Source organism: Patella vulgata, chromosome 5 (genome assembly GCF_932274485.2).
Source record: "Patella vulgata chromosome 5, xgPatVulg1.2, whole genome shotgun sequence".
Taxonomy (NCBI): Eukaryota; Metazoa; Mollusca; class Gastropoda; family Patellidae; genus Patella; species Patella vulgata.
The window spans coordinates 36,196,899-36,218,791 of NC_065883.2; the positions used below are offsets into that span (position 1 = coordinate 36,196,899).

Below are 21,893 nucleotides of genomic sequence, written 5' to 3' on the forward strand. Positions count from 1 at the left end.
CTGCCAAATAAATTTCGGATGTTATATTTTTTTTACCCTCCGTATATAAGTCGAAACGGAGTATAAGTTGAATGCTGGACTAATGCTGAAAAATGTATCGACTTATGACCCAAAAAATACAGTAATTTTGGAGGAATTTGAAACAGTACGGATTGGCAGTAGTCGGCACGCTTTCATTCTATCATATTACGACATCACGTAATTTTGTAGGAATATTACTGTCATAAATTTGAATACCGTACAGGAATTAAATATGGAAAATAATGAGGTGCACCTACAGTGGACAATAACAATGCATGCTTAAAATCGTTTCTTACTCCAGTTTAAATTATCGGCAATCTTCTGTTTAAATTCATCTTTACGCTTTAATATGCCTGACACTGTAGCTCGGCCAATTGAATACTTAACGGCTAATTCCTTCTGCGCAGGTCGTGGAACTTTCTCGAAATCTGCTATAAGTTGCCGCTTTACATCTAATGTCAAATCTGTTCGGGCACGCTTTGCAGGACGTTCAGACATTTTGAATACAATAATGTATAATGATTCTTCAATCGCTGCAATCTTTATATAATGTCGAGGTATTTGACATGAGTAACTAAAAACAAATACCAAGCACACTCTTACAAGAGATTATAAATTGTAAAATAATCAACAAAGAATTTATAACATTATCAAAGTAATCAACACAGACCGGTGCTTGTGAGTTTTAATCTCACCGATAATTGATTGGTGATTGCTTGTTAATCTTTTCTGGCTTCACACCCATCTCACCGATAATTGGATGCTTCACACCCACCGTTTGAAGTACGGATTATACGGTGTTGATTCAATGGAAATTATGTGACGGGACGGCTGATTGATGTCGTAATCCGGAAGATACAGAATCCGGATTTACCAGCGATTTTTTGGCTGAAGTAATAAGGAAATAAATCGGGACATGAAAATCATGTCGGATGTCACAGCAATCCAGAGTGATCAGACATCGGATGTGACAGAGTCCACTGTATTTTTGATTACGTGCGAATTTGAATATCTTGTTGACACATGATTTTTGTGTGTGGTCCAAAAACTGCCTGCTTAAATAACAATAAGAGTTATGTCCCTTTATTTTCGGTAAAAATGTCCAACAAGAAAAATTTTGAAATCCCATAGACTGTTTCATAAACTGACCACGGTTCAAGTTCACAAATATGGAATAGGCATATCCCCTACACTGCTCTATGGGAGGGACTATTACTAAATTTGGTCAACAGACGCATTCCATTCCTGACCATGAAGATGACAAATGTGTTTATTAACCTATAGTTCAATTCATGTAGATTTTTATTATTTCAGGTGTTATTTTGCTTGACCAAGAATTAGGCCTGCAGCCAAAATTTCTAGCGTTAAGGACCATGTAGCGGAATTGTGTTTCTAAGCAAGCTAGAAATTTCGGCTGCAGGCCTAAATCTATAAACAACTATTAGTCAATGCCATAATATTATTACAAAAATAGTAATAAACAGTAATAATGATATGGAATGTTCTCCTTTAAAGAGCACATAAATGACCATATTAAAGTTGTATGTACTTGATGCCAATGTTTACTATACACTTTAGATCGTAAGGCCTGTCATTAAAATCAAGTAGCATGATTTTGATACCCCACGTGTACGCGAATGGAGTAAAGTCACCTGTCCAACCTTGTGGGTTTTCTCTGGGTCCTTCTGTTTCCTCCCACTGACAATGTCCCCCACGCGCGAGCAAATTATTAAAAAATTATTCAAAAAAATGAATGTTAGTTTGTGTTGAGTGGACGGTAAAACCCTTTTCTCTTTCTCTTATTTGAATATATTTACAATTAATTTAGTCACAAATATATAATATTATATACCTGCCCTAAAATATGATTTACCAATTTTCTTAAACACTGTAAAATGTTCCAAAGGTCACAGTCACAAGGGAGTGGTGGTGGCTCAGTGGGTAAGGTGCTGACTCCCTAACCTGAAGGTCCTGGCTTCAAACCCATGTGTTGGTCGAGAAATTTCCTCAGGATTTTCGTGCATGGTTTCCCCCTTGTCAGTTTGCAGTTTGGAGGGACTGGAAAGGAACAGCGTCTAGTCGTTCAGATGGGACAAAAACATATTTTCCTCAAATGAATTTGTAGCTGATTTCCTTTATATGTGTTATTGCATATAAAAGTAGTTTGATATATGTCTTATAGGAATGGTCTGCTGTAAATTGTTCATTAATGGTATCAAAGACAAACGTTTAAAATTGAAAAAGTGTTTTGGAACATCTGATACAAACTGTTAATAGTGTTATGTAGCTAATAATGTTTATGAAGAAAACTGTCTTTAAGAACATACCACTTTTATTGATGTATATAGTTTTATATAAATTTAGTATAATTAAATGTAATGAAATATATATAATAATTTATTAAAAGTGATAGTTCTTCAGTTCTAATAAAAAAAAATCTCAACTTTAAATTAACAGAAAATGCAAGCCGCATTCCATTAAAACCAAAAAATGGCCAAATTTCATCGAGGCGATCTTTAATAATAATTGACGGTAAGATGTGTTACACTTCTAAGCATGTACTGACTCAGATATATGGGGAAATAATATATAATTACATGTGTAATCGATAACACTTTGATACATAAAAACTGTTACTATTCTAAATATATAACTTGAGGCTTGAATAGTAATGATAAGTGAACATCAGTTATAACTACACTGACTATGTAATATATTTGATAATGAATAATATCTGCTTTTGTTAAAATAATATCTGCTTTTGTTAAGATAATATCTGCTTTTGTTAAGATATAATTATGAATAAACAAATATTATGATACAGAATGCAAAGATGAGTTTTTTAAAAGCAGACCTAGAGAAAGCAGTTTATGTAAAATACCAGTTTTTAATAGTACTGGTAAGTTTGACAGCCACTAACATACAGTTGCCTTCTTATTTCAATTGGTTGTATTATCTGATGTGTAAGTCAGTGTGAATTAATTTGTATTCAAACAACTTGCAAGATTATGTTGACGGATTTGATTTTTGTACAGCTAGGTAATTGATTCAAGTATATATATTTGCTCTAGTTTGAAAAGCAGTGAATATGGATAGTACTTCTGTGGAATACTTGCTTGAGTTTAGAAATTAGTTTATGGAAGGAAACCATGTGGTAGTATTCTTAGTAAATTAAATATTGGTTGTTCTATGTTGTTGTTTTTTGGGGTTTTTTTTTTTCTTTTTGTTGTTTTTTCGCTGGTATCTATCACAGAGGTAATTTAGCAAGAGATTAGTGATTTGTGTGATAATATAATTATGTTTTATTACAGCTTTATCTGGTGGTAACAAATTAACTAAACCAGCAGCTAAATCAGCTAGTGCTCTTACACCTAGTGCTACTTTCAGGTAACGTATAATATACTCTACTCATATAAGATTACATCAGTAAAATTTGTGCAGTAGTTCATAACAACCTCCTAGGAAGTGATTAATGTTAGCCAGTTGGTGCAGAAAGTAGGATGTTCAATCCCATTACATTTTCTTTTTCATTGGTTATTAATAAACAATATTTTATTTTAGTCGTAAAGGATCTGGAAGTGGTGTATCATCTACATCTATAGCAAGTACGTTGACTAGTAGACGTGGTTCTTTAACAAGTGCTGGTAGTAATAGTGGTAAATACTTTTTTTATACGCCCAAATTGAAATGTCCGGTGTCCACAATTGCTTGTGGAAGCTCTAGAGGCTAAAGTTAATATCCGATTGACTTTAAATTTATACACAGTGTTTAAGGTCATGGTACGAAGAAGCCTATTGATTCTCAACGATATCCAATAATTACTGCCAGAGTTATGGCCCTTGATCTCTTTGAAATATCTTGTGGCCACTCTAGAGGCTCAAGTTAATATCCGATTGACTTCAGATTTATACACAGTGTTTAAGGTCGAGTGATTTTCAATGATTTCCGATAGTCACTACCACAGTTATGTCCCTTGATCACTTTGAAATACCTTGTGAATGCTCTAGAGGCTAAAGTTAATATCTGATTGACTTAAAATTTATACACAGTGTTTAAGGTCATGAGACGAAGACATCTATTCATTTTCAACGATTTCCGATAATTACTGCAAGAGTTACGGCCCTTGATCACTTAGAAATATCTTGTGGATGCTCTAGAGGCCAACGTTAAAGTTACAATTTCATATTTTAAAGTTATATTTTTAAAATGTATTAAAATAAAGCCCTAAAATAGATGGTATCTTTAAACAGTCCGACCTTGTTAAAGAATAATCCTATTAATCCTATAATTCACTATTGCCAGTTGAGAAATTGGCAAAAATATCATTTTCAACTTCAAATTCAAACGTTTGAAAAGCTATTCCATGGTGGGGAATAGAAAAACAAGGGAGGGAATTGTGTTATTATTTCCGGTGTGAAGATTTTTAAGTGTGAGAAAGATAACCTATGATCGTATAATAGTGAGTTGACAACCTATCCGATTGATAAACAGAGCTTATGGTCTTGAGACAAACAAGTATATTCATTTTCAATGAATTTTGATGACTTGAACAGCCAAATTCATGATATTAAATGTTTCGTATACTAAACGTTAGCATGGGGCAGAACTAAAAGCCAAACAAATTCTAATGGTTTTCTGATAATTACTTAATGAGTTGTTACTCTTAATCAGATTTTAGTGTATTATAAATGTTTCATTAACGACAATAGAAAAAATATGCGACAACTCTTGTTGACTGCTCGGACGACTTAAACATAATGAAAAACACAAATGATGTTGAATGGGTTTAATCAATATTGATTTCATTTTAAGATTTTTAACCTCTTACATAATTGCTCTAGATATGGCCAAGGTCATGTAAACTTTGAAGTTTTTTTACTGATACATACACCGGTTATATTTGGGGTGTGTCTTAAGAAAAACAAGTACCAGTATATGTGTATGCATGATTTTGCCTCCATCACATTATTCACATTGAAGTTATATGTGAACTCATTAGTATGTCTGCAAGCATGGGTAATACCAGAGAAAAAAATATCACTTGTAGGTGAAACTGAAAAGTGTTGTATATATTATTTACTGCATATTGTGAAAACATTTCAGACACAAAATCTAAAAGTAAAGTTGGAAATAGTACCAATGGTTTAAACACTGGAACTAAATCGTAAGTACATGAATTTAGTTATTACATGCAATTAATACAATAAATCTGTTGAAAACAACAGAGTTCCTTTACATCAGGTCTCTTTATCCCCTTATTTACAAGTTATGACAATGTTCTGTACAAGTAACCAGATACGACTTGTCAGGGCTCACACTGTCGCCAAAGTCGCAATTTGCAATAAAAAATATGAAGTGGCGATTAAAATTTGATTTTGGCGATAATGTTTTGCGGTTAGGTGTTGTCTTTTTTATCACACATTTTTAGCAGATAAAATATTCCAGTTGGCGAAAAAAAATGGGAACAGTTTTTTTTATATAAAAATTATCATCCATTTTGGCAGAAAAAAATTGAAAGTCAGTGTGAGCCCTGTGACTTGTCATTGAGATTTTCTTTGACAATTTCATGTAGCTAACTTTTTTGTATTTATCTTGACAGGCGCTCTCTCGAGAATATCAAATTACAAAATTATCATTATTTTGTCCTGAGTATTTTACTTGTCATTTCTAGTATATACTTGCAATTCCTACTTCTTTTTTTTATCTGCATTTAGGTTTCATATAATTATGAATATTTAGCATATGAACTGCATTCCAAAAAGCTTAATTGTCTCTTGTATAGACTACTTTTGGTCCAACTGTTAGGACACAAGAATTATGCAAATGTCGTGCTACTATGAGTTAAAGAAAATAATATAAAATCTTAGAAGGTAGGCCTACATTCAACATGTTGGCTCAGTCAGCTTGTCAGAAATATTAGGTGTTTCCACCCATTAATGAGAAATCATAGCTAAGCCACTGATATGGAAATAAGAATGTCCCAAGCTGTATTTAACACAATATGTTACAAATTGCTCTTTTAGTGAACTTTGCCATAAGGTTTTCTTGGAATAATCACTAGAAAAGATCTAAACTGCTAGATATTTTTTCAGGTCACTATCCGTTAATCATCCACCATAGTGTCATTGTCATTCACTTTGACATCCTTTGTTTACTTTTTTTCAGCAGAAAAACATCCAAATAGGCTTGTGAAATTGGACAAGCCAGCTGTATAAATACTTGAAGAAGATACTCTGATTACCACATGTTTATTATCCAGTGAGACCCATGCATTACGTGTAGTATTGAACATAGATTATACAGATCTAAAGTATGGTACTTTATTATTTCACTTCAAAGTGGAAAATGGTAAATGAATGTGATTGAAGAATTATCAAAAAAAAAAATTACCAAGAAGAATTAAACATTTTGTGCTTACTTTATGGTCAATGTTAATGGGACAATAACACTCTTGCTGGCTTGACAGCTCCAGAAAATAAAAAAATAGCCTTATTCTAAGTACTAGATGTGTAAGTGTCTTACCTGTTGTGTAAATTATCCATTAAATCCTATTTTACTTGTCCAGAGGGTTAAAAAATATTTTTAAATCCAAGTCACATTTGAAAAGGTTTACGTCAGGCTTTTCAAATCATTTAGTTGAATTTTTCCAATTTTTTTTGAATTAGGTGTGTTAAGATGAAATTTGTATCATCAATTAATTGGAATATTGTAAAATAGTACAATTTGTTGACCAGAATAAAGATTGGGACATATTATTCAGTTACAAGAGTGGTATTGAGCCTTTAAAGGTGAATACCAGAATAACCTGGCAAAACTACCAAAAGTAAATTCTGGCCAGCACAGAATACGACAATAATATTATTTCAAAATCTAAACCATTTCTAGTTGTTGAAATTTATGCATAAATTTAAACCAAATAAGTATGCACTTCAGTAATGTATAGTGCTAATGTTATTCACTAGATTGTAGAAATGAAGTGTTTTATATTCTTGCACATGTATGTCATCAATAACTGTATTTCATTTTTTGTTTCATTTTTAGACGCCTCATTGAAATGTGGTCATTTATTAACGTTGTCATGTTCGTCTACAGACTACATTAATTTTATCAACTGATTTGTTTACATTGGTGAGACAAGGAAACCTATTAAATTTCCTTTAATTACCTATCGCCAAACCAAGTTAGGAAGGGATATTGAATTGGACCACTTCCGTCCCTTCTGTGCTGAATTCCTTTCTATGTCATAAACGGTTTAAGTTATATTTATGAAATTGAATTACTTTAAACACTTTCCTATGTAAACACTCTAGTGACACAATTTATCATCAGCGTTGCTTGAAATTTATCATCCTCTGTATCCCCAGTGGTTTCATTCCGTTCTACTCCACTAACCCTTGGGTTAATCTAAGGGGGAGACACGTTTTTATACGCTCACATGGAAATGTGGTCGTATATTGCCGTAGCCCCTGTCCTTCCGTCGGTCCGTCCGTCCATCGTCCACAATTTCTTGTGAACACTCTACAGACTACATTTATCATCTGATTGTTTTGAAATTGATATATGTCGTTTGCATTAGTGAGATGAAGAAGCATATTTAATTTCAAGAACTTCCGTTAATTACATCTAAGAGTTAAGGCCCTTGTTTCACTTTTTTTTTTTTCTTTTTTTTTTTTTAATTGAATCTTGTGAACGCTCTAATACCAACAGTTATCAACCGATCTGTTTGAAATTGATATGCATCATTTAAATTAGTGAAACAAAGAATCCTATTGAATTTCAGCAATTTCCGTTAATTACTTTGCCCTTGTTTCACTTTGTTGTACCTTGTGAATGCTCTAACGACAAACGTTATTATCGACAAACGTTATTATCTGATCTGTATGAAATTTATATGCATCATTTAAATTAGTAAAACAAAGAAGCCTGTAAAACAAAGAAGCCTATTGAGTTCTGGCCGTTGTTTTACATTGTTGAATCTTGTGAATGCTCTAATAACAACAGTTATCATCCGATCTGTTTGAAATTGATATGCATCATTTAAATTAGTGCAACGAAGAAGCCTATTGAAATTCAGCAATTTCTGTTAATTACCCCGTGAGTTATGGCCCTTGTTTCACTTTGTTGTACCTTGTGAATGCTCTAACGACAAAAGTTATCTCCGATCTGTATGAAATTTACATGTATCGTTTAAATTAGTAAACCAAAAAAGCCTATTGTGTTTCAGCAAATTTCCATTAATTACAGCTAGAGTTATGGCCCTTATTTCACTTTGTTTAATCTTGTGAACGCTTGAACGACAAAAGTTATCACCTAATCTGTTTGAAATTCATATACATCATTTAAATTAGTGAAATAAAGAAGCTTATTGAATGTCAGCAATTTCCGTCAATTACTTCTAGAGTTATGGCCCTTATTTTACTTTGTTGTGCCTTGTTCGAGCGACAAAAGTTATCTGATCTGTATGAAATTTATATGCATTATTTTAGCAAAACGAAAAAGCCTGTCAAATTTCAACAATATCTGTAGATTACTTCCAGAGTTACGGCCCTTGTTTTAGTTTATAGAACCCTCAAACGACGAAAATTATAATGTCATCTGTATGAAATTGTCTATTAAATTCCCCTAATTACCTACAAAAGAATAAATATGGGACAACCCTTGTCGACCGCTTGGACGATTTAGCTGCTGTGGGCGTATGTTTTGTTGCCTGGCAACCTATCAAGTTATTCACCCTTGATGGCACCCTTATTAACAACAAATTATAATATTAATGAAGACCGTGCCTTTATGTAGGTTCAAGAGATTTATTGAGAATTATTTGTTCGTTCGCGGAGTTTTACGTCCACCTGATATCGTAGACAAGTTAATGTGAATCAAATTGCCAAGTATAAGTTCAATAATAATAAACATAACAGAATGAAACATTTAAGACAAAAAACGAATAGTAATAATAATAACAAAAGTCAAACATATAGATGTTATACATATTAGACATCAGCTAAACATACTACAGATTTTGATAAGACAATTAAATATAAATGAATTAGAAATATGTACATTACTTACATAAATCATTCAGTAAATGGATATGAAAATGGTTATCTACCCTTATAAAAACGAAGGCGAAACGACAGGTTTGTAAACTGTTTTTGATTGGTTCGTAGACTATAGCTACAATCAAGGCCAGGGCAGATATCGTGGAAACCCTATGGTATAGTGGAGTAGAACGGAATGAGTACACTGTTGATACTGAGGATGGAAATTTAAATTCATTGTTTAGATTAGTGAAAGAGATCAGGTGGCTGAGTGAATAAGGAACTGGCATGCTAACCAAATCCCTGTGTTGGTCAAGATTTTCCTCAGTATTTTCTGGTGTGTTTTCCATTTGTCTAGGTATAATTTCCCTTATAGCACATGTGTATGCCCATCATCATTAACCTAGTTGGTGTAGAAAATAGGACGTTAAACCCCATTTCATTTCAGATTAATGAAACAATGCTGCCGATCAAATTTCAACAATGTTCATTAATTACTTTAAGTTATTGTCCTTGCACACTTTGCAAAATCTTGTGAATGAGAGTCATTATCTGATTAACTTTATGTTCTTTGTTTTGATTATTCTTGTGAATCATAATTACAACAATTTCTGATAATTACTTCTTACTGCTATTCATTATATTGTGGTGTCTCGTCAACACACCATTACAGTAAAAAGATTTTGCTTATGGATGACTTGCAGCTGTTGGTGTATTGTTTCCTGGCAACCTATCTTAAAATACTACAAATCCTGTTTGTCTGCCTTGAAAGTATGATGTGTAAATCATTTCCTAGATAACTGATATTTTAGGTTATCCTTTGTAATAACAGTCTATACTTGGAATTATTAGTATTAAAACCCCAATTATTTGAAATCAGTAGAAAGTAGTAGAATCATTAGTTTTATAGAATAAATGCTCAAATATAAGCAGAATCAAGATATAAAGTAGTACTGTTGTTAGAGATTAATAACTTCTACAATAAGTGGATTTAAATAAATGAAAATTTGTTAGATATTATGCAACTGGAGATTAATTAATCTAATATGTAAAATATATATTTATTTAAAGATACTTTCCCAGAAATATATTTATCGGGTTGTTATTTCCATTAAAATTATGTCAAATTTGGTATATATGGAAAGTATAGACACCCAATCTTACTAGAAAAATACTGGATTAACCGAAAAGCACCATTGGGCAAGTACTGGGCAATACGACTGTTATCTACCAGCTTAATTGTGTGCCAGCTTAAATGAGACAGCAATTGTTATTTCTTGATCAAATGGTTAGGCGGTTTTGGGAACATTGAGGGGTGCCAATGTACAAAATGCACCTGTAATTGACAATATAAATTTATGGTAGTGTTTTCATTATGTTGTATTTAAATCTTGTTCATTTTATTTTGTATATATGTATCTATATAGAAATAGCTAAAGGGCTTTGATTAGTTTTTACAGATCAAGAGTTTGGTTTGATAAACAAACATTAAAAGGCATTAACACATTCCACCTAATTCTTGACAACCAAATCGACATTGTTCAAGTATTATGTCAATGCAACATAGATTTTATTGACATACTAATTATGTCTTTATGTCATTTTGAGATTGTTTTCAGTCAGTAAATCTTTTGGGATAATATGAGGTGTGTTGCTTACTGGTACAGTAAGTTTTTGTCCCAAACATGTTGGTCAATCATTGAAGTACATATAACTAGATGTCTGTTTCAGAAGTTCCTCAGAGAAAAAAAACAGGGCACTATTAAAAAATGACTGTGTTTGTTAGTCACACTTTTTGGGGCACAATAATTCGGCTTCTAATTGAACTAGAATGGTTATTCTTTATCAGTTTTTATTGTCTTTTAAATGATTCCATTACCAGTACTTACAAAGGAAAAAATATGCGACAACCCTTGTGGACTGCTCGGTCGACCTATCTTCAGTGGGTGTATGTTTCGTTGTCTGGCAGCCTACCTTTAATACATTATTCAAGATTAAATTTACAGTCATCAAAATTACTAAAATTATCTGTATGTGCATGAGTTTATGTGATAGACATGTATTAAGAATAATTACATTGTCATGATTATCAGAAATGTTTTGACCAGCTTTTGAAAGCACCACAAGTATACAAAAAGTTTTAAACAGAAGTATTTAGCCATAAACAGGAATAATCCTAGTGTCTTGTTATATGTATTTAGTCCTATTTTGTGTAAATCAAGTAGGTTTAGAATCTCATAATTCTATAAAGATAGTTTTGTATACTTATTATTTAAAGGTGGCAGGGACATAGACGTACGGGCTTGATGACAGCTAGGTGGGGGGTGCAGAATGCGATACGCCCGAAAAAATTTCGGGTTTACAGAGAGCGCCGGTCTTCCATGAGAGGCGAAGAGACCAGAGCTTACCTTGCTGCCCCCCCCCCCTCAGGTGGCTGACTCGAATTCCAATCAATCGTTTACAGTCCACGAAGACGGGACCGTTGGGAGAAAATTTTGAAAATTTAACTGCCACAAATGTGTTTTCCTGCTATTCCAGCCTGTGAATACAGCAACTTCAATTTGGTCCAATATAGCCTACCTGGCTGACTGGAATTCCAAACAACCAATCAATCGTCGCTGGGTTCGGGGGTATACCCTCCTGGAGAAAATTTTGAAAATTTAACCAACGCAAATGCGTTTTCTGCTATTCTAGCACGTGTAAACTCCAAAAGTATCCAATGGTTTTGTAACCGAAATCCCACTCTGAATTCCAACCATCCAATCAGACTGTTGCAGCTGCATTCACAAATAATAATCGATGCCCGAAAAATGTCACACAAAGTAGAGTGACTCCAGGCAACATTTTTTAATCCATAGTCAACTCTGTACAAATTCGTGGCATTCAATTAAAAGAAAAGTAAATTTAGTGTTATATTAGGGCTCGATAACAGTAAGGGAAGCAAAACTAGAAATGCCCGGAAAAATTTCGGGTTTACAGACAGCGGCGCCGGTTTTCTTCGAGAGGCGAAGAAGCGGAACTGACGTTGTATGGACCCCGCAAGAAAATTTTGGAATATTTGAAAGCCGCAAACGCGTTTTCCTGCTATTCCAGCCCGTAAATTAGTGTTTTATTAGATTTCGGGCACTTTAATGTAGATGAAATAAATTTTTGTTTTCACTTTACCCGTCTGCCCGAAAAGTCAGCTTTCCCGAAAGTTAGGGGGGCAGCTGCCCCCCCCCCCCTACCCCCCTGGCTCGTACGCCTATGAGCAGGAATCAAGATGGTTATTTTTTTATGTGAACAATAACTACCAGTAGTACAGTTTTAGATATTCCAAAGATTGCCTTGACTTTTCATATAACTGCTTTAATTATTGTCAAATATTATTTATTATAACTTATTTTGTTACTTTTTAATAAGCATAATTGTTAATAGCATAATTTGTAATAGTATCATTGTGTCCATAAAGAGTGAGTGACATTAATTCCGTCCATATTTCAGGTTTCTTTGAGCTATTGGATTTTTTCCTATATATTGTTATATAACGAGATTATTTATTGAGAAAGATAATGTGTATTGTAGTAATCTTGAATTAGAAGTACCTGCATTTGTGCAAATTAAGTAAGTTTTTCATTTTTTTCCATATCTTAGATATGTATATAATCTACATTATGTTTGTTCATTATGACCCAAACCAGTTTCCAGAAATTACTAATTATTTATGTAACAAAAACAACCGAACCTAGTGTTTTTGACATTAAGACAATTCTTATCATTCAGGAAAAGATTATTTATTGTTTTCATATATATATTATTGTAGCCTTTAAAAATAAAAAGTTAATACTCCGTCCATTTTTATACGCCCACATGGAAATGTGGGTTGTATATTCTCGTCGCCTCCGTCCATTGTCCATTGACACAGAGAGAATTGCTATAAATAGACAAACTACTATTTGTGGGTACCAAGATGCTGAAATTTAATGGTGGTTAATTTTATGGCCCTTGTTTCACTTTGTAGAACCATGTGAATGCTCCAATGACAAAAGTTGTCATCTGATTTGTATGAAATAAATGAGCATTATTCAAATTAGTGAAATCTAAAAGTAAAACCCTTTTGAATGTCTACAATTTCTGATTATAGAGCTCACACCCATGACTATGTCAGAGGTATTGATGTTATACAGTGTAAAGATTTTGCTTTTTATTTACCTGAACATTTACAATGTGACAGTCTTTGTGGACTGCTTGGATGTCTTTAAACTGCTGTGGGTGTTTTGTTGCCTGGCAACCTATTTATATTTCTATTGAAAATTTATACATGTATTGGTTGATTTGAAAAAAAAATGCTAAAATATTTGAGAATTTCTTTTTATACGCCCACATTTTCATTTGGACGTATATTGTCGTCGCCCCTGTTTGTCCGTCCGTCCACAATTTGTTTGTGGACACTCTACAAGTCACGATTTTTATCCGATTTCAACGAAACTTGAAATATAGGTTTATCTCTCTAAGATCTCGGTTCCTTTCGATATTGGCATATATCGGACTGTAACTTCATGGATTATGGCCCCTGTTTGTACGAAAAATCACATTTTTAGCTTGTGGACACTCTAGAGGTCACAATTTTGATCTGATTTGATGAAACTTGAAATGCATGTTTATAACCCAAAGATCTTGGTTCCTTTCGATATTCGCGCATATCAGATCGTAACTTCCTGAATTATGACCCCAGATTGTACGTAAAATCGCGTTTTTGATTTGTGGTCACTCCAGAGGTCACAATATTTATCCGATTTAAAAAAAACGTTTGATTATATCACCGTTACACCGTAATGACAAAATGGCCGCTGTTGTCGGCGAATAGTGTAAAAAATATGGTATATCAAGGTTTTGGACCCTGTAGAGGTCACAATTTGATTTTGATGAATCTTGAAATGCATGTTTCTTTTGATATTTGCGCATATCGAATTGTAACTTCATGAATTATGGCCCTTGATTGTAGGAAAAATCACTTTCTTTTTAGCTTGATCTCTATCCATCTCTCGAAAATGTGGGCGTATCCTGCCTGGCAGCCGCTGGTTTTCTTTATCTTAACTTGGATTGTTGTGTTCATTTCATTAGGAACAAAATACTGGAACTGAGCTTCTGAACATGCTATCTTATACTTTGGGCTTGAAATCCTTGCTGAATTTGCATTATCAACAATGGTTATTGTATGTTTAATGCAACAGCAGAGAATTACTTATCAATATATTTTTACCTTACCTTAAACCAAGTACTGATGTACGGAAATAGTTGATAAACATTATTTTATTTTTCTATTTGAGCTTGTAAATAAGAGTTTTATTTATAAAATGTTTGTATATATTGTTGTCAAATAAAACTTATCTTAACAAAATTTACAGTCAAATTTTTGTATTTTTTTTTTTAAATTATATGTCTACATATGTTTTGCTGCATTTCTGTCCCATGAGTAAGCTTCTATTACGGTACCATAATATGGTCAAATATAGGCTGAATTCCACACTATGCCGACCTGAATTCAAGATTTTGGGGGAAGGTGGGAAGAAATGAAAATGACTGGAAACTTGCCTTCCTGCTATTGCAGCCCATGAGTAGAGAATACTAACATTATTTATGTGGTTAGCAACCGGAATCACCCTCGGTATCCTCAGTGGTCTTATTCCCAGGGGTGCCGGAACCCGGGTACCAGGGTATACAAACGGTACCCTGCCCATTTTTGGGGTATACATGTATACCCATGCCATAATGATGAAAGTTTTCAACCTTGCGACATCAGAAAACCTGGATTAGGTCCACAATGTCTCAGAATTCTCTGAACAATCGACTATTTGCCAAATGGACGAAATAGATATTGTGAAAATGTTACCTGAATTTATTGTGAAATCTGATCAACGCATCAATTATTTCGGTCGATTATAGTCTCATTATAGTATCTCGTCAACACTTGCTCCTGAATATGAGCTCTTGCAAGAATCGTGTCTCTAAATCTACTGTCTCGTTCAAAAAGCTTATTCTATTTTCTTGATGAAGATTGGTGTATTGAAGGTCAAATTAATAAGAATTTTTTATGAGATGAATTGCTCATGATACGAGAATTGTGAATAATCAGGCTTTTGTCTCTTTCATTATCATGTATTTTAACGGCGGGACGATTTACCCAATACTACCTCAATATCACCACATACTACCCAATATTACAACATAATGATGTAAAATGTGCATATCAATTGAATTTATTCAAAAATAATTAGTTATAGTGCGGGAATTGTACTTTAAATGGATTACCGATCTCTGGCTGTTCCATTTGCCTACCTATATCAACCAAAAACTAACCCAATACTACCCAATATTATCAATTAACAACCTAATATTGTCAAATAGCAGCACATTAGTATAATTACTGCAATGAATATTCTATAATTTGCAGAAAAATTGAAATGTTTGCGCAGTTATCTCCCTTTACAACCGATAAAGAGATTTTAGATTGCTATTCAGATTAATCATCTTCTTTTGCGTTGCATTTTGTTGTGTATATTTTAATCATTATATATAATTACCTACTGTATTATTATATAAGATGGCCAGCGGTCTATAAATAACAATTTCAAGCCCTCTAAGTCCTTTAACAACAAAAAAAACTGCATATAGTTATATTTTTTCATGTCAACTATTAAGTCATTGCATATTTACTTTCATTTTTTAAAAATGAACGAAATTGCACATGTTTATTGCAAATGTGTAATGCTCTACTCTTATATACATTCCACCTGACTTAACAATAATCAATGGGGTTAAGATTGTTGATTGGGTAATCAAGTTCTGGTTTATTTAGATTATCAAAGAAACGGACAGAGCTGTAACAGGCTGCAAATGATAGTTTTGATGAACTGAGAAGTGTCGCGTCGAGAATTACACACTGGAAAGAAACATGTGCAATTTCGTTATTTTTAAAATAAAACATTGTGCAGTAAGTAAATACGCAATAACTTAATAGTTGACATGAAAAAATGAATATAAACATTATGCAATTGTTTTGTTAAAGCATTAATTTTAAAATAAATACAAACAATCGACACTAACTAGGTAATTTCGGGACTAACATAATAGTTCAATATTATTCCATTAACTCTCTTGCACGAAGGGGTGTTTAACAGTGAGATGAAACCGGAGGACCCGAGAAAACCCACCTTGTTTGACAGACAACATTATCAAGTGGTAAGAGACAGATGGGTCATTTTGGGAATAAAATATGGTATATTGTCATACTTGTTTTTTTTTTATTTTAAGTTTGTCGTCTTGGAAACCTACTGCAAAGCCAAAGAAGATGATTAAACCGAGTAGCAATCTAAAATCAATTTACCGGTTGTAAAGGGAGATAACTGGGTAAACATTTCAATTTTCTGCAAAATATCGAATATTCGTTGCAGTAATTATACTAATGTGCTGTTATTTGACAATATTAGGTTGTTATTTGATCATACTGGGTACTATTTGATGAGTATTTGGTAGTATTAGGTTATTATAGGCTTGTTTGGTGTGGTATAGGGAGGCAAATTTAATGGAACAGCCAGACATGGGTAACGCATTTGAAGTACATTTCCCGCGATATAACTCTCTATTTTTGAAAAAAATCAAATGGAGGCAGACCACCATTAATTTCCCCATTGACTTCACTGTTAATTCTGGCCTCTTTGCCCACCTCCAACTTTTCCCCAAATTTTTGTTGCGCTGAATGCATTTCACTTCAGACAGTGGAACAAATGGTCATGTCTTTGCACTAAAATTTGTATGAGGTTGACCACCAAAATTTTGAGATACACAAACTTGAAGAAGCATACTAAAAACATGTAACTAGTTGCCGTACATATCGCCGTAGCCAACCTGATAACCCCGTTATCCTTCCGCCTCAAAATCATGAATATTTACCAAAACCTGGCAGAAAATGTTAATTCAAACCCTCTTCGTCCATTCTAGACCAAAAAATCGACAAAAATGGGCATGCAAAAGGGGAGAAAAGAGAGAGAGAGAATTGCTATAAATAGACGAACTATGTCGTGCCTCCAAATGATAAGTCTGATTTGCATCATTATGTTGTAATACTGGGTAGTATGTGGTGGTATTGGGTAAATCGTCCCACCCGTATTTTAAAGTTGCAATTGGAAATTTTCAAGTTATATTTTTAAAATGTATTAAAATAAAGCCTTAAAATAGATGGTATCCATAAACAGTCCTACCTTGTTAAAGAATAATTCTATTAATTCTATAATTCGCTATTGCCAGCTGAGAAATTGGCAAAAATATCATTTTTAACTTCGAATTCCAACGTTGGAAATTGGCTGCCCCATGTTGTCAATAGCAAAACAGGGGAGGTAATTGTGTTGTTATTTCCTGTGTCATAGATTTTATAGGGTGGGAAATAATGCCCATGATCGTATAATAGTGATTTGATAACCTATTGAGCAAAAGACATAGAAATAATTATGTTTTGACTTTCTTAGGAAATTTGAAATTCTCGCTTTAAAGGATTTTATGTTGGAATTTGGAATGCTAGAGGCGTTCTCGGAAATTGACAAATTTCAAAATTTTCTAGAGGCAGGGGGGAGAGACCCCCCCCCCATCTTTTGGTACCCTGGCACCATTCCGGCGCCCCTGCTTATTCCGTTCCACTCCAATAACCCCTGGGTTCATCCATGGGAAGATCTGTGTGTCAGAATCCGTCTTAGTGTCTTGTTATTCGAGTCTAAATCGTCAACAAAGAAAATGCCGACGAACGGGTGAACTTCTCTCCCGTTAGAAATTAAAAGGTCGATAAAATAAAAAGTTATTGATCGATTCGGCTGAAATTCGGTGTGCGGTCATTGCTAGTCATCCTTAACATCCCCTGGAAATTTCAAGTCTCTACTGGTAGAGGTGCGAAAGTGCAATAGCGCCATTCAAACACAAGTGTTTAAAGTGACAATAACAGCTCCAGAAAATAAAAAAATAGCCTTATTCCAAGTACTTGCTTGTCCTACCTGTTGTGTAAATTATCCATTAAATCCTATTTTACTTGTCCAGAGGGTTCAAAAATATTTTAAAATCCAAGTCACATTTGAAAAGCTTTACGTCAGGCTTTTCAAATCATTTAGATGTATTTTTCCAATTTTTTAAATTAGGTGTGTTAAGATGAAATTTATATCATCAATTAATTGGAATATTGTAAAATAGTACAATTTGTTGACCAGAATAAAGATTGGGACATATTCAGTTACAACAAGAGTGGTATTGAACCTTTAAGGTCTTGATATGAAGAAGTCTATTGGTTTTAAAAGATTTCCGATAATTACTGCCAGAGTTATGGCCCTTGAGCTCTATGAGAAATCTTGTATATGCTCTACAAACGAACGCTATCAATTTAAATTTATAGACAGTGTTTAAGTCCCGAGACAACAAACCCTATTGTTTTTCAACAACTTTTGATAATTACTGCCAGATTTATGGCCCTTGACTGAATTTATCATTTGATTGACTTTAAAGCAATAATTTCATATTTTCTAAGAAAAGTCAAAACATAATTATTTCGATGTCTTTTGCTCAATAGGTTGTCAACTCGCTATTATACGATCATAGGTATTATTCTCCCTCTTAAAAATCCTTTGACCCCGGAAATAATAACACAATTACCTCCCTTGTTTTTCTATTCCATTCATGGAATAGCTATCTTCAAACGTTTGAATTTGAAGTTGAAAATGACATTTTTGCCAATTTCTCAACTGGATTATTCTTTAACAAAAAGAGAGAGAGAAATGGGGTTTAACGTCCACTCGACACAAACTAGGTCATTTCGAGACTGACATATGGTTTAATTTTATTTCAATAATTCGCTGCCGTAGGGGTCTTTGGCAGTGGGAGGAAACCGGCGGACCCGAAGAAAACCCACGAGGTTGGACAGGCGACCCTACTCCTTGTCACGTACATCCGGGGATTTGAAACCACGGCAGTTGACTCAATGACAGGCTTTATGATACAGCACGCATATTCTTTAACAAGGTAGGACTGTTTATAGATACCGGTACCAACTATTCTAAGGCTTTATTTTCATAAATTTTAAAAATATAACTTTATGATACAGCACGCATATTCTTTAACAAGGTAGGACTGTTTATAGATACCAGTACCAACTATTCTAAGGCTTTATTTTCGTAAATTTTAAAAATATAACTTAAAAATATGAAATTGCAACTTTAAATTTATACAGTGTTAAAGGTTATGAGATTTCCGATAACTTGAACAGGTAAATTCACAATACTAAATGTTTTGTATACTAAACGTTAGCCTATGGCAGAACTAGAAGCCAAACAAATTCTTATGACTTTCTGTTACTCTTAATCATATTTTAGTGTATAATAAATGTTTCATTACTGACAAAAGAAAGCAAAGCATATGTGACAATTTTTATACGCCCACATTGAAATGTGGTCGTCGCCCCCATCGGTCCGCCCGTCAGTCGGTCCGGCGTCCACAATTGCTTGTGGACGCTCTAGAGGCTAAAGTAAATATCCGATTGACTTTAAATTTATATACAGTGTTTAAGGCCATGAGACGAAGAAGCCTATTGATTTTCAGCGATTTCCGATAATTACTGCCAGAGTTATAGCCCTTGATCACTTCAAAAAATCTTGTGGACACTCTAGAGGCTAAAGTTAATATCTGATTGACTTTAAATTTATACACAGTGTTTAAGGTCATGAGGCGAAGAAGCCCATTGATTGTCAGTGATTTCCGATAATAACTGCCAGAGTAATGGCCATTGATCACTTTGAAAAATCATGTGGATGCTCTAAAGGTCAAAGTTAATATCCGATTGACTTTAAATTTATACCCAGTGTTTAAGGTCATGAGACGAAGAAGCCTATTGATTTTCAATGATTTTTTAAAATAATTCCTGAGTTTTGGCCCTTGATCACTTCAAAAAATCTTGTGGAAATTCTAGAGGTCAAAGTTAATATCCAATTGACTTTAAATTTATGCACAGTGTTTAAGGTCATGAGACAAAGAAGCCTATTGATTTTCAGCTATTCCCGATAATTACAGCTAGAGTTATGGCCCTTGATCCCTTCGAAAAATCTTGTGGACGCTCTAGATTTTAAAGTTAATATCCGATTGACTTTAAATTTATACACAGTGTTGAAGGTCATGTGATGAAGAATCCTGTTGATTTTCAGCGATTTCCGATAATTACAGCTAGAGTTATGGCCCTTGATCACTTCGAAAAATCTTGTGGATGCTCTAGAGGTTAAAGTTAATATCCGATTGACTTTAAATTTATACACAGTGTTTAAGGTCATGAGACGAAAAAGAATCCTATCGATTTTCAGCGATTTCTGATAATTTTTGCCAAAAATCTTGAGGAAGCAGAACTTTATAAAAACCGAAGAAATTCTAATGGTTTTCTGATAATTACTTAATGAGTTATTACTCTTAATCAGATTTTAATGTATTATAAATGTTTCATTACAGAAAAAAGTAAAAATATGCGACAACTCATGTTGACTGCCCGGACGATATAGCTGCTGTGGGCGTATGTTTCATTGCCTGGCAACCTATCTTTGTTAATTCCCGGACAACTGGATTACTGTGGGCATGTTTTGTTGCCTGGTAACCTATTTTATTGATGTTTAAAGGGTTATAACCGTTTATTTAGTGACTATAAATGTGAGAAACTATGTTAAGGCTTGTTATATAAATATTGTGGTATAATTGTTGAAATATTTGGAGATCTCTATAGTGGGACAGCGTAATACTAGTACAGGTACACAATACAGTTTAGTCACTTACCTACAGTCTCACTGTATTTGTTAGTTTATGATAATAAGCTGACTTTGGTTTTTATTGGGGTCATTTTATTTTCTACGAGGGCAGGATGTTACAAAGGCTATTATAGCCTAATCTTTAACCCTTCTTAAATAAAGTCATTATTATTATGGTTGAATACCTACTGAGATTAGATTTATTACAAGCTGTAGTAGTAACTAACAGTACTACATGTAGCGAGGTGTGGGTATCTAGTAACACAAGTGATGACATTCAATTCACTATTAAATATTGAAAGGAAGCAAGATCTCTGGGTTATAAACATGTATTTCAAGTTTAATCAAAATCGGATCAAAATTGGGTCCTCTAAAGCGTCCACAACCTTGATATACCATATATTTACACTATTTGTGTATGAGAGGTGGCCATTTTGTTTGTCAGTTTTGGTCCGATATTCACGAAATTCAAACTCAACCATCCATTAGGGTATAACGGTGATATATTCAAACGATTTTTTAAATCGGATAAAAATTGTTACCTCTAGAGTGACCACAAGCTAAAAACGTGAATTTTCTTATAATTAAGGGTGATAATTCAGGAAGTTACCATCTGATATACGCGAATATTGAAAGGAACCAAGATCTCTGGGTTATAAACATGAATTTAGAGGATCCACAACCTTGATATACCATATATTTACACTATTTGCGTACGAGGTGTGACCATTTCGTCCGGCAGTTTTGGTCCGATATTCACAAAATTCGAACTCAAACCATTAGGGTATAACGGTGATATATTCAAACGATTTTTTAAATCGGATAAAAATTGTTACCTCTAGAGGAACCACAAGCTAAAAAACGCGATTTTGGGTACAGTCAGGGGCCATAATTCAGGAAGTTATGATCCAATATTCGCAAATCTCGACAGGAACCAAGATCTTTGACTTATGAACAGGCATTTCAAGTGTCATCAAAACCAGATGAAAATTCTGACCTCTAAAAGTGATTTTTCGTACAATCAGGGGCGATAATCCATGAA

At 33.7% G+C, this 21,893-nt stretch overlaps 1 protein-coding gene across 1 annotated transcript in view; it reads left to right on the top strand.

Moving 5' to 3' along the window:
• The window catches only part of LOC126820650 (serine/threonine-protein phosphatase 4 regulatory subunit 4), a 197,375-nt gene extending 190,934 nt beyond the window's left edge, over nucleotides 1-6,441 (top strand). Inside the window, exons 21-24 of the mRNA XM_050548731.2 lie at nucleotides 3,333-3,408; nucleotides 3,583-3,677; nucleotides 5,125-5,185; nucleotides 6,187-6,441. Coding sequence (XP_050404688.1) covers nucleotides 3,333-3,408; nucleotides 3,583-3,677; nucleotides 5,125-5,185; nucleotides 6,187-6,205 — 251 coding nt within the window. The 3' untranslated portion in view covers nucleotides 6,206-6,441. The remainder of the gene's footprint in view (nucleotides 1-3,332; nucleotides 3,409-3,582; nucleotides 3,678-5,124; nucleotides 5,186-6,186) is intronic.
• The last annotated feature ends 15,452 nt before the right edge of the window (nucleotides 6,442-21,893 follow it).